The sequence below is a fragment of the Malaclemys terrapin genome, chromosome 2 (genome assembly GCF_027887155.1).
Source record: "Malaclemys terrapin pileata isolate rMalTer1 chromosome 2, rMalTer1.hap1, whole genome shotgun sequence".
In the NCBI taxonomy this organism is placed as follows: Eukaryota; Metazoa; Chordata; order Testudines; family Emydidae; genus Malaclemys; species Malaclemys terrapin.
In genome coordinates, this window is record NC_071506.1 from 58371790 (window position 1) to 58385044 (window position 13255).

The 13255-nt window shown below is 40.5% G+C and overlaps 1 protein-coding gene across 3 annotated transcripts in view; it reads left to right on the top strand.

Annotated features, from left to right (window-relative positions):
• The window catches only part of NCOA2 (nuclear receptor coactivator 2), a 262494-nt gene that overhangs the window by 243613 nt on the left and 5626 nt on the right, over positions 1 to 13255 (top strand). For all 3 annotated transcript variants that reach the window (XM_054017501.1, XM_054017500.1, XM_054017499.1), the window contains 5 exons: positions 2065 to 2142; positions 2743 to 2977; positions 6091 to 6268; positions 7291 to 7489; positions 10971 to 11060. In XM_054017501.1, the coding sequence (XP_053873476.1) occupies positions 2065 to 2142; positions 2743 to 2977; positions 6091 to 6268; positions 7291 to 7489; positions 10971 to 11060 (780 nt within the window). The remainder of the gene's footprint in view (positions 1 to 2064; positions 2143 to 2742; positions 2978 to 6090; positions 6269 to 7290; positions 7490 to 10970; positions 11061 to 13255) is intronic.

Consider the following 13255-nt stretch of genomic DNA (forward strand, 5'->3'; position numbering starts at 1 on the left):
CCAGATTCCTAAATGCTTTCTTTTGTCACTGTTTCCAGTTTGTGACTGTTTTAATTCACCATTCCTTTTGCCATACATTGTTTACTGATATACATTTAAAAATCACAGAATCATAGAATTGTAGCACTGGAAGGGACCTCGAGAGGTCATCTAGTCTAGCCCCCTGCACTCAGGCAAGACCAAGTAAACCTAGACTATCCCTGAAATGTGTTTGTCTAACTGGTCCACAACCTCCCTTACCAGTGTGTTCCAGTGCTTAACTATCTTTATAGATAGTAGAACAACTGATCAGTCCTTTTTATAATAGCCCATAACGAATTTGAAGACTTATCAGGTCCCCCTCAATCTTCTTTTCTCTTTATAAACATGCCCATTTTTTTTCACCTTTCCTCAGAAGTCAGGTTTTCTAAACCTTTTATCATTTTTTGTTCCTCTCCTCTGGGACGCCCTTAAATTTGTCTACAATTTTCTTAAAGTGTGGCGCCCAGAACTAGACCCAGTTCTCCAGATGAGGCCCCACCAGTGCCTAGTACAACAGGACAATTGCCGCTCATGTCTTACATAGAACATAAAAATGTTATGCACATTACATTAAGATCATTTCCAGCTTAAACATCAGGATAAATTCTAGCTTAGAGAAAATGCTAATAATTTAATTATAAGCACATAAGAGATAAGAGTTATAAAGGCATTGCATTTGGAATTTCTCAGGCTGCTATACCATATACAGTAACTCCTCACTTAACGTTGCAGTTATGTTCCTGAAAAATGTGACTTTATGCGAAACGAGGTTAAGCGAATCCAATTTCCGCATAAGAATTAATGTAAATGGGGGGGGTTAGGTTCCAGGGACATTTTTTTCACCAGACAAAAGACATTATATACATATACAGTATACATTTTTTAAACAAACAGTTTAATATTGTACAAAGCAATGAATGATTGTGAAGCTTGGTTGAGGTGGAGGAGTAAGAGGACAAAATGTTTCCCAGGGAATGCCTTGCTGCTAAATGATGAACTAGCACTCGGCTGAGCCCTCAAGGGTTAATATGCTGTTGTTAATGTAGCCTCACACTCTACAAGGCAGAATGGACTGAGGCAGGAGGGAGGAAACACAATAGATGCAGGGCAGTAGCTACAAACACTTCCCTACTACAAACTGAACATGATGATGAGCCCATGCTATCCAACTGGAGCGCACCACTCCCTCCTCCTGATAGCACATGCAGGGCTGCACAGGTGCTGACTTTCAAAGTGCTGGGGGGTGCATGCGTGAGAGAGAGAGAGAGAGAGAGAGAGAGACGTGCATTGCCCCTTTAAGTACACTGACCCCACTTCAAGTACATTGCCCTTTTAAGCAGATCAGACAGGAAGCAACAGCTTCCAGCAAGCTCCCCGGCTTCTGTCCCCTAAGCCCTGTCCCCCTCCTCTGCTTTGTGGAGGAGGGGCAGGAGCAGGGGAACATCCTGATATCAGCATCCCTCTCTCCCCTTCCCCCAGCAAGCAGGAAGCTCCCGGGAGCAGCTCCAAGGCAGAGGGCAGGGCAGGAGCAGCAAGGCAGTGGGGGGAGGGACAGCTGAACTGCTGCTGGGCAGCTGCTGAGCCACATACCTTACAGGGAATTTAGGGGGGCTGTGGGGGCTTGCCGCCCCCCCCCCCCAGCCCCTCGGTTCTAATCCCCACAAGGAGGTGCTGCTCTTCCAGAGAATCCTGCAAGCAGTGGACAAAGCAGGCAGCTGCCAAAGACACTATAAGGGACCATTGCACAACTTTAGATGAGCTTGTTCTGTAATAGATCAGCAGCGTAACAAAGCAACAACATTAACCAGACAACGTTAAGTGAGGAGTTACTGTAGATCATATGGCATATTGTCTCCTTGAAGCATGAGGTTTGTTTGTTTTTTAACATTAATGGGAATTGGGCAGCTAAAACAATGAATACTTAACTGAGACTGTCCACCAGAACCTGCAAGGCATGCAGAATTTTTGTTCGTATTCCTTTTGCATGCAGGTTCCCTTGTTTAGCATTCTTCTTCTACCTTCATTTTCATTTTGTTGATTTAGAATCGCCAGCCACTGATAAATCAAATCAGCAGCGTCTCCAATATGAACCTGTCTCTGAGACCTGGAGTACCCACACAGGTGAGGGAGCTAGTACTGTAGGTACTTCTGTTTTGTTCACTGCATTTTCCATTTGTCCCAAGTTTAGTTTCTCCTGAAACCTAGACTCTTCAATTTAAATATGTCAATAATACATAGTAAATACAAGTAATAAATCATAAGGCAGAGACTGTAAACAAAACAATACAACCCTAAATTAGAGTATTCATTTCCAGATTTAAAATACAAAAACAACTTGTGGAAGTTGCATTCCTAAGGTCCTTTTCCATCTCTAACCTGTGTGGTAATTTGGTTCCTGGGAGTGAAGAAGGAATGGTGACAAATCTACATTTTAACCTGAGTTCCTCACCTCATAGGGAAAAGGCAATTTGAGTGGAACAATTCATTCCAATGATTTGTAATCTTAAACTTGTAGTACTAAAATTATCTGTGTTAATCTCTATTTCAGTTTTGAAATTCTTCAGCACATGTCAGAAGTAATGCTAGGAATTTCACCTTCCATCTAATTTTATAGTTATGCATGTGGTGAGGAAAGGAACTTGAATTTTATGAGTCATTCCCATAGAGATGCCTCTGTAGTTAATATTATGTATTGATTCTCAGTTATCATTTTCTCTATAGGCACCTATCAATGCACAGATGCTGGCCCAGAGGCAGAGGGAGATACTGAGCCAGCACCTGAGGCAACGACAGATGCATCAGCAACAGCAGGTGCAACAGCGGACTCTGATGATGCGAGGACAGAGTTTGAATATGTCACCAAGCATGGTGGCCTCTGGTGGCATACCAGCAACCATGAGCAACCCACGGATTCCGCAGGCAAACGCACAGCAGTTTCCATTTCCTCCAAACTATGGTACTGGACTTACATCCCCAACACCTTTCACCAGTTCTTTTTCCCCAGCGTCCCCAGTCCTGGGTCATAGCTCCTCTTTTACAGCTCCTTGCATGGCTCCCAGATGAATCTGGTTAATGAGGGAATGATGGGAAATATGAGAGGACACTTTGGGCCTGTCATGAGTCCCCAAAGGCAGTACAGTACCTGCCAGATTCTCAGCTCAGGTACCACCTTCTCTCTGAGTGCAGATCTTCTCTGCTGAATGGCAGAAGTGTGTATAAACACACACATATAAATATTGCTATATTTATACAAAGGGGCTTGAAAGGCTTTGGATTCTGACCAAAACAAATAAATCAATATTTACTCCAGCAGTGAAGATGAATAAAAATATGCTAATTGTTGTCAGTATTGGTGAACAGAGTGAAGTTGTGTAAAAAATCATTTTAGAAGCAAAACTGTTCATAATCCCTTTATATCATCATTATACTGATTTGTTTTTATGTTTTATTTGATCTTGAGAGATAAGTTAACATTAGGTGTGTAACTTCTAATATTTTTGTGCATGTATTAATGTCAAATTAACAGCTTAAGTGTTGACTTTTAGTTAACTGAATTTACCTTAATATCATAAAAGACTTCCCCTCCCTATGTCCAAACTTATATGCATATAGCCGCCAATGTCATTATGCTCTTGTGTTTAACTAAGCAGTCTTCAGGTTTGTTCTGGGGGTGGACAGGTCAGATACAGCTTATTACTACTGCATAGCCTTGACCTTTCCTCTTCCCGTGTAACAGTTATAGGTACTATGTGCATGTTCTGCTGATATAACTAACAAAAATTCATTCTACCTCATGCTGAATTTTTTAATTTCCTGTCTCTTGTTCCGATATCATACCTTTCATCCATTGATTTCAAATTGCTTTACAAAGGTAACTAAGCATTATTATACCCATTTTATAGTGGGGAAACTGAGGTACAGAAAAGTTATGACTTGCCCACTGTCATGCACAGTTTCAGTGGAAAAGCTGGGAGTAGATCCCATGTCTACTGACTCTCACTCCAGAGTCCTCTTCACTGGACCATGCTTCCTCTCTGAGCATTAAAATATCTATTTGTGCAAACAGTATAATCTGACAAGACATTTGCTGCTCATTTTTTGGTGAAAAGAATACCCTGTGGAGGCTTCTTTTGACTTACTATAGATAGGACTGGGCACATGCCTTTTTAAGCTATGGATTTCCACACTTACAGGTCACCAGATGTGAATTTTTATTACAGTCCAGGCAAAGATTCAGATGATAACATTTTTTCCTTTTTTATTATAATTTTCAATCAAAATTTTAAGATTTGTGGTGAGGGAGAAAATTGGGACCGAACTGTTTTAATGGGGGTCTTTGTATTTGATTTTTTCTGTATATCACAAAATGTTTTAGTTTATTTTTTAACTTTTTGTTGTAATTATTACAAGAATAGAGATGTTTAGTGAACTCGCTTGCAATGTCGAATGTTGCTGTACATGCTTCATTCAGCCTTCTGAGCAGTTTTACACTGTGAAGGCAAGCAGGCAATTCTGTTACATTCTGTTAATTTGTAATTGTTTGGTAATGTTGATTTGAAATTCACGGGTGCCTTTGACGCATTTTGTAATATATATTGGCCTTGTCTAAACACAAGTTTTCATTGATCTTTGTTTTGCCAGTGGAAACCCCAATGCGGATATTCTTATTTCTCATTTTCAGAGTGGCTTATTTTGGTCTAGTTTAAACCTGTTCATGATTGACTTAAAGTAAAGCAAAAAAAGCTTGGTTTAAAAGAAAATAAGAGTATGTCTACACTGCAATAAGAAACCCTCAGCACCAAATCTCAGAGCCCAGATCAGCTAACTCGGTCTCACAGGCCTTGGGCTGCAGGGCTAAAAATAGTAATGTAGATATTCAGGCTCAGGTGGGAGCCTGGGCTCTGAGACCCACTCTCTTCCCAGGCTCTCAGATTCCAGGCTCCAGCTCAAGCCCAAATGTCCACACTAGAGTTTTATTGCCTCGCAGCCCAAGCCCCATGAACCTGAGTCAACTGATCCAGCCCAGCCAGGGCTGTGCCATGGTCTTTTATTGCAGTGTAGAGGTACCCTATGTGTCCATGCAGACTTCTGTGCCAGTTTAGCCTTTGAATCAGTAAAATCACACCTTAAGTTAAACCAGTGAATCTTTGCACATAAACAAGCTCTGACTGTGCAAAATGAACTAATCGTTCAAAATGACATTACCTGTTTTGCATGCACAAAAGGACACAGACACAAATGTTATGGAAACTTACAGAAGCTTATGGAAAAAAATTTCTGAATGTTAAAAGAGGAGACAAGGTGGGTGAGGTAATATCTTTTATTGGACTATCTTCCATTGGCGAGAGAGACACGCTTTCAAAAGATACTACCTCATCTACTACCTTTTCTCTCTTTAATATCCTGGGACCAACATGGCTACAAGAACATTGTACACCTCTACCCTGATATAACGCTGTCCTCGGGAGCCAAAAAATCTTACCGCGTTATAGGTGAAACTGCATTATATCGAACTTGCTTTGATCTGCCAGAGCGCGCAGCCCCGTCCCCACCCCCCGGAGCGCTGCTTTACCGCATTATATCCGAATTCGTGTTATATTGGGTCGCATTATATCGGGGTAGAGGTGTATATGTTAAAAGATGGTGTCATAATTAAGGTGATTTTAGGCATGGTGTAGTTAGGAACTAGTGCACAACATTTTTGCAGTGAAAAGCTTTTTATAGACACTGTGAAGAAGAATGGCTTTTATTTATTTTAATGTACCTGATTTCCACAAAAAGGTTGATTTTCCATTTTGTCACTATAACTTTCAGTAAGGAATACAGTTAGCCAAAGTGCAGCTGTGAAATTATTTTTTTAAAAGGTTGTATATGTAGCGTTTCGATAGTAATGTCCTGATGTTAACTCAGATCCTGCGCTAGAGTCCACCCATGTGGATTCCAGTGGATATCCATGGGAAGCCACAAAGGCATAAGCATCTGTCCACATAGATCTCTCTGGAAAATCAAGACTTTGGTTTGTATTAGTTTACAACGTACAATGACTAAAAATCCTGTTTTATTCTTTAGGAATAAGTCAACAACCTGATCCAGGCTTCACAGGGGCTACCACTCCCCAAAGTCCACTGATGTCCCCAAGAATGGCTCATACTCAGAGTCCTATGATACAGCAGTCTCAGGCTACTCCTGCCTACCAGTCCTCTACAGAGATGAATGGGTGGGCACAAGGGAATATGGGTGGAAACAGGTAAATCTACAAAAATACAAATGCCATAATTTCATTATTAAATTCTGCCTTGTGTTTATCTCAATTAGTGTTCACAAGAGGAAGAATTTACATTTTGTCTTTACTCTGCTTACTAGACATCTTACACTCGTTCTACTATAATAGACCCCTTATGTAATTAAAAAAAAATTATTCTGTGTATTAATAATCCTACTGCTAATAAAGATGCCTTAGTTACGCTGCTTTAGTGCCTGTGTACTATGCAGAGAAAAGGCTGACATGTAAATAGTGTAATGCATATAAGATGTGGTGAAAAGCTTTAATGTGACTTTGAGTAGAAGTTCTGCTCCTACACACACTAGATTTTGTATAAGGCTTGGGAGGGGATCTTCCACAGTTCATGGTTCTTCAGTTATTCCAAGGTCTTGTTCATGAATGTGAAAGACGTCTGCTCTAGACTTTATGCTGTGCGGGCCAAGTTTTCAAAACCTTATTCTTGAAGTTTGTCAGCAAAAATTTCTGCACAGTTGCATGCCTACACTTGAGTCCACTTGCTGTAACCATGCGTTCAAATCTGGTATTCATGTGTGCAAATGGCCTCCTACAATAAGCATGCAAAATGATCATGAAAACTTACCTGTCCAGATGCTAAATATACTTGATTCCCCTCTACTATGATGATGATAATTGGGGGGAACTAGTATTTTACATCCCCTCCAAAAATTCCCCATCCCAAGCTGCTTTAGACCTACGTAGCAAGTAGAAAGCAAGACATATAAGTTGCTATTATGCATGCACAACAGATTGGTACACTCAGCCACATTAATTCTGCATGTGGACAAAGGCCTGTATTTTAGTGCACAGACATCAGGCCTTCAAGTTTGAAAATATAGCCCCCTGATGCCTGCAAAGCAGCTGTCCTTGGAAGTTCGTGTATATTGCATGTATACATTTTAGTCTGAGAAATATTCTGAGAGAATGATTTCTTAGTGATGTCAGTGTTCTGAGTCTGACACATTGCTTTTTTTCATTCCTTGATATAGCATGTTTTCACAGCAGTCCCCTCCACATTTTGGGCAGCAAGCAAACACCAGCATGTACAATAACAACATGAACATCAGTGTATCCATGGCAACCAACACAAGTGGCATGAACAACATGAACCAGATGACAGGGCAGATCAGCATGACCTCAGCGACCTCTGTGCCTACATCAGGGTTGTCCTCCATGGGTCCTGAGCAGGTGAGAATTTAAGGATCTGAGACCACAGCTAGAGGATTTACTTGACTTGTAGTTTTTCTGGGAAGCTGAGATTGACTGTAACGGCTAGCTTATTTTGAAAATGGTATGTTAAAAAGAAAAGCTTCAGTTTTAGCTCTGCATTCGAAGGACTGGATGACTAATGCACCTTTCATATCTGGATTTCTGATTCAAATCCAGCTCCACAGTAGTTAGCATCTGCTTGGTTGCTCCATAGCTTCTGTGGAATTAATTTGGTGATCTAGTTCAGTTCCCAGTAGATGGGTTTCCACAGCACAGTAGACACTTATTGGTTCCCTTGTTAATCATCTCAGCAATGGAGCCAAGGACAGAATAGGCATAAAGGTATTTTCTGCGGGTAAGGGTGAGGCACATTGCCAAAGTAGTGTTTTGGAGATGATTAAGCTGTCATTGTCCAGGCTGTACCTGCTCTATGGATAAATAGGACTTCAGCCTCAAGGACTGTTAATCTGGCATCTGTCATGAGCACAAAATTCACATTGTTTATAATGTAATGTAGCTAAGGCAGGTAGCTAATTCTGTTCTTACACCCTGAAGAGCTTTACACATGTACTTTTCTTTGGGGCTATGACGTAGAACACATTTTTCCCCTTTAAGATATACATAACCAGTAAAATAACATTTTACTTTCAGTTTTGTCCATGCGAATCTCCATGATGAAATTCACACATTAAACTAAAAAGGGCTTGAGAAAAAGATTGTCTCAAATTATCAAACAACGTGGTAGTTGGGGACTGAAATTTCACTTAGACAACACACAAGTTTCAAATAATGTTCAATGCAGTAAAACTAATTAAAGCAATGGAAGTAGAGATTTGAAGGGGACAATAGTGAGAGAAAGGTGGAAGGTCTCTTGTTTTTCGTCTAAGTGAATGTCACTTCTCCAAGCCAGAGCTTTATACTATTAGATGAGTCCTAAGGGTTTTCATCTGTTCTTTATTAACATCAGTAACACACCAACCCTCTAGCTGTTGATGGTACTCAAAATAAACATTTAAACCCTCTCATTATCTGGGGAACAAGAATTTCAAGGTTATTTCAAAATCCCAGTCTCACGAATTACAGCATTTTTTAAAGTCTGCCTTCCAAGCCACTGAGGCAGAGCAAGTGGTTGCAATTTCTTGCAATACTAAAGGAGGTGGGAAGGAAGTGTTTATTTGGCCAAAGCTTTCTTTACAGATTTGATTTTCCACTCTACTCCCTCTACTCATTTTTGCCAAACCATCCTATTGTTGTTTAAGGCATGGGGCTAGTGATTCCTGTTTGGAATTTTGAGTCGTGTACAGATCTATTTACTGGGATGTTTGAGAGCCAGCTTAAAATGTCTGCAGCAGAGCAGGAGAGACTTTGCAATATGTTAAATGAACCATTAACTAGCTGTCTACTCAAGGTTTGCTCTGTTCGGTGTTAACTTTCTTAGTCAACACAGATGCATTACTGCCAAAGTCAAAACTGGCCTGCTGTTTGCTAAGAATTTGTTTTCAAAATATTGTTTCAAGGTATCTGGGATATCCTGCATATAGAATCAAACAAAGGAGTCAGGAAATGATTAGAGACCTCATATTGCGAATGTTCCACCTGGCTCAGCTCAGTTGGCAGAAAGGCATGGTAACTTGCTTCAGAGCAAAAGGTTGCAAATTTGTCCACTTTTTGCTTTTATTTGGGTTTAATATCTAGTAATACAATTAGACCTGTCTTTTTATGGCATCATCTGTAATGCTCTGGAAGAACCTTCAGCTAAATGTAAAAATTATTAATTTCTATGTCACCTTGTTTCTCTGATTAAACTGCAATTGTCATCAGAAGAGCTACTGTGTAAAAATTCAGAGGGGTAGGCATGTTAATCTGCATCTGTAAAAAGCGACACAGAGTCCTGTGGCACCTTATAGACTAACAGACTTTTTGAAGCATGCTCCAAAACGTCTGGTAGTCTATAAGGTGCCACAGGACTCTTTGTCGCTGTGTGAAAATTATATTTTTGGTTTTTTTCTTTCAGTAATTTCCAAATAAAATGTTTTTCATTTACAAAGCTAAAAATTATTTTTCTAACTGCCAACACTGCAAACTAGAATGCTGGCATCACCAGAGGCAATAATAATAATTCTGCAGTTGGAACATGACTGATGATTGTGTTGATATTGTGCAAGGCAGACTAGAGCCAGCTTGCTTTTCCATAGCTGTACTGCCTCTGCAGTGACCATATAAATCTTACCCATACATAAATCATATTGCTTTCTTTGTTACCAATATTTGTTTTGGATTCATTTGGATGTGATTTGATTTTTCGCAATTTAAATTGTTTTCCAGTTCCTTCCCCGCACTTTGGAACAAAATAGAAAAGAACTCACACATTCAGCCTTTGCATGTTATAACAAATCTTCTACTGCACAGTTGTCAATAACAGGCAATACTCGTCATGTAAAATGCAGTTGTTTAACCCAAACACAGAAGAATGAGTTGCAACACTCTCCAGGCCCTTTCTTTGCAGAGCACAGTTCAGTATCTTCTGTATTTTAATTTTTCAATAAAGGATTGAAAAATCCATTCCCCTGCTTGTCATTGAGATGGGAAAACCTTCCCTGACAAGTGTAGGGGCTTCAACCGTCAATTTCTGCAGATTTTAAACTTTCATGCTAAAAATAATTAAGCTTCTAACCTTTCTAGTGGAAAAGACAACTTTCTGAATGTGAACTGCCTGTAAACCATGCAGGAGTGTTTTCCTGGCTCTTCAGAGCAAATGCTCCCCTGTCTATGCTGCTGCTCATTGCTTTGTTTCTACTTGGCAGACCAATGAATAGCTACAGAGACCACACTGAACGAGGGACTAAGGGATTAGTGGATGCCGGTCCCTCTTCTCCCTTTGCTGCAGCCAAAACTATGGTGAAGGGTAGTGTAGTGAAAGCATCTCATCCTCCCAGCAGCCAGGAGGCTCTGGAGGAGGAGAGGAGACAGAAAACTTATTTTCCATAATCAATGTTAATGGGATGCAGCACCCATGATTTCTCTTTGTACTTCCTTCCAAAAGCTGTGTTGTGATGTGTAGGTGCAGCAGTAACAACTGCCTCTGTCAGTGAGATTCGGAAGATAGCAGGTAGCTTATAACTTCAAGCCCTTCCCAGCAGGCAGCTCCTCTTAAACTGACACCAACTTAATAAATAGAGCAGATTAAGAAAACATGTACAAGATGACTACCAGGAAAGACTTTTTTTTTTTTTTTTGGTCAGTCAAGTAAGATAATATGATTCAGATACACGCACACGCGCACACAGAAAGGTGTTGTTTTTACATAGGCACTTCTCTGACCCTAGCTTCTCTTCAGAGGCGGGAGACGATGTACATTTGGAACATGGCTTATTAGTTTCTAATGTTCTCTTTTTACATTCCCTTCAAATTCCCTGACATACTTTTAAACTAATCTGCTTCAATATCTCATTGTAACTAGGTTAATGATCCTGCTATGAGGGGAGGCAATCTTTTTCCAAACCAGCTGCCTGGAATGGATATGATAAAGCAGGAGGGAGATGCATCTCGGGTAAGATCTCTCTCTCTCTCTCTCTCTCTCTCAGCTAAACCATGAATATTTGAAGGACTAAAATGTGTACAGGTATCTTATTGTTTAAAGAAGCAGACGATAGCTAGGGTACTAGTAGTTTTTCTTTTTGATAACCAGTGACTTAATCATTCTTTCTCTGGACGGTATTTTTTTAAAAGGCTTTTACAGTAAATGTTATTTTTAATTTATCTGGTGGTGCCGTCTATATTAAGGATCCTAGTTTAGATCCCGAATGGTGTGTTACATCTGTCGTCTGTATTTTTCCATTAACATCTGTTGAGGTAACAAATAGACAATTAAGTTCATCAAACTTTTATTCATAGTTTATTTGCTTTTTATGGAACAATGATACAAGTGTTTGCAGAAGGAGGAGGGAAGCCTCACTGCTAGTTTGTATGTCCACTGCTACTTATTTAACCCATTTCAAGTGTAATGTTGTTTAAGTGTTACTCCTCTTTTCATTGTGTTGTACATAGGGCAACAATTTCAAGTATTATTTAAGTTGTTACCTTATAGACAGTACTTGCTTCAAGGAGAGTGATGGTACTGAGCTGACTAAGCACAAATTTCCAGTTGATGAAGTACTTAGCACTTACTTGGGACAAAACTGATTTGCATTCCAGGCAGTAGTAGTGTTGAAGAGAACCTACTGTAGTCTTCTTGGACAGTAGCCAAGTAAATGAGGTGGGTTTTGTAAGTGTCCCCTCACTGGAAGGTTCTTCATAGAAAATAACCTTCCTCGGCTTCAAAGAAATCTTGTTACAACAAACATGATATTCTGGGACCTGGTGTGATTGGAGACAAGGTATAATATTTTCTCTGTAAAAAGAAGAACAGGAGTACTTGTGGCACCTTAGAGACTAACAAATTTATTAGAGCATAAGCTTTCGTGGACTACAGCCCACTTCTTCGGATGCATATAGAATGGAACATATAATGAGGAGATATATATACACACATACAGAGAGCATAAACAGGTGGGAGTTGTCTTACTAACTCTGAGAGGCCAATTAATTAAGAGAAAAAAAAAAAAAAAAAAAAAAAAAAATCTCCAAGGGCATGATGGAGAGAAGAACTCCTGTTCTTCTTTTTGCGGATACAGACTAACACGGCTGTTACTCTGAAACTTGTTATTTTCTCTGTGTGATCCAAACATCAAATCAGTGGAAACCCACGCAAATATAAAAAAACTGGTCAGTATCAGTAGAAATGTCCTTGCCCAGGAGACTTTAAATCAGAAATGATTAAATGTACTTGGATTTAAAACCATATGAAAACTATATTAATACCCTCAAACTTTCAATATGCAGTCAGAATACCATATATTAAACAGGGATTGTTCTTCTGTAGTATGATCCCAAAGCACCATCTAGTGGCTGCTGTGTTAATTACCATATCTTACCTCTAGTGTTCTTTTTATCTCATCAAAGCCACCACATTTCCTATACCAGGGATTGGCAACCTTTGGCATGTGGCTCCCCAGGGTAAGCACCCTGGCGGGCCTGGCTGGTTTGTTTACCTGCCGCGTCCGCAGGTTCGGCCGATCAGGGCTCCCACTGGCCGCGGTTCGCTGCTCCAAGCCAATGGGAGCTGCTAGAAGCAGCACCGGCCGAGGGATGTGCTGGCTGCCCTTCTTGCAGCCCCCATTGGCCTGGAGCGGTGAACGGCAGCCAGTGGGAGCCGTGATCTGCCGAACCTGCTGACGCAGTAGGTAAACAAACTGGCTTACCCTGGCAAGCCGCAAGCCACCTGTCAACCAGACTGTTGCCTGGTTTCTCTGGGCTGCTTCCTACTCTCCCCATTGGGTGTACCTGGGTGTCTGAGGGAAGCCACACCTCCTCGCTATAGCATCATATTGGCGAGTGGACCTGTAGCCACTGTGGGAAGGTTTGCCGCTTGTGCATGGGGCTCTCTTCCTATACCATTGCTAAGCACCGCTGATGGACCGACTTTGTCACGTCTCTTTTCATCTCTCAAGATGTTGGACCGCTATATATATCCATAATTTTTCTCCTTTTGTATATATATTTTTCCTACTCACATGGCTTAATCTTTATTATGTCACAATGAAACAAATTCATCCTCTGCAAAAGTCCTTTGGAGTTACTGGAATAAATTTGGCCCAATGTGGGCTGGGTACTTTTTGCAATATTTTTTAAATCCTCACTTAGCAA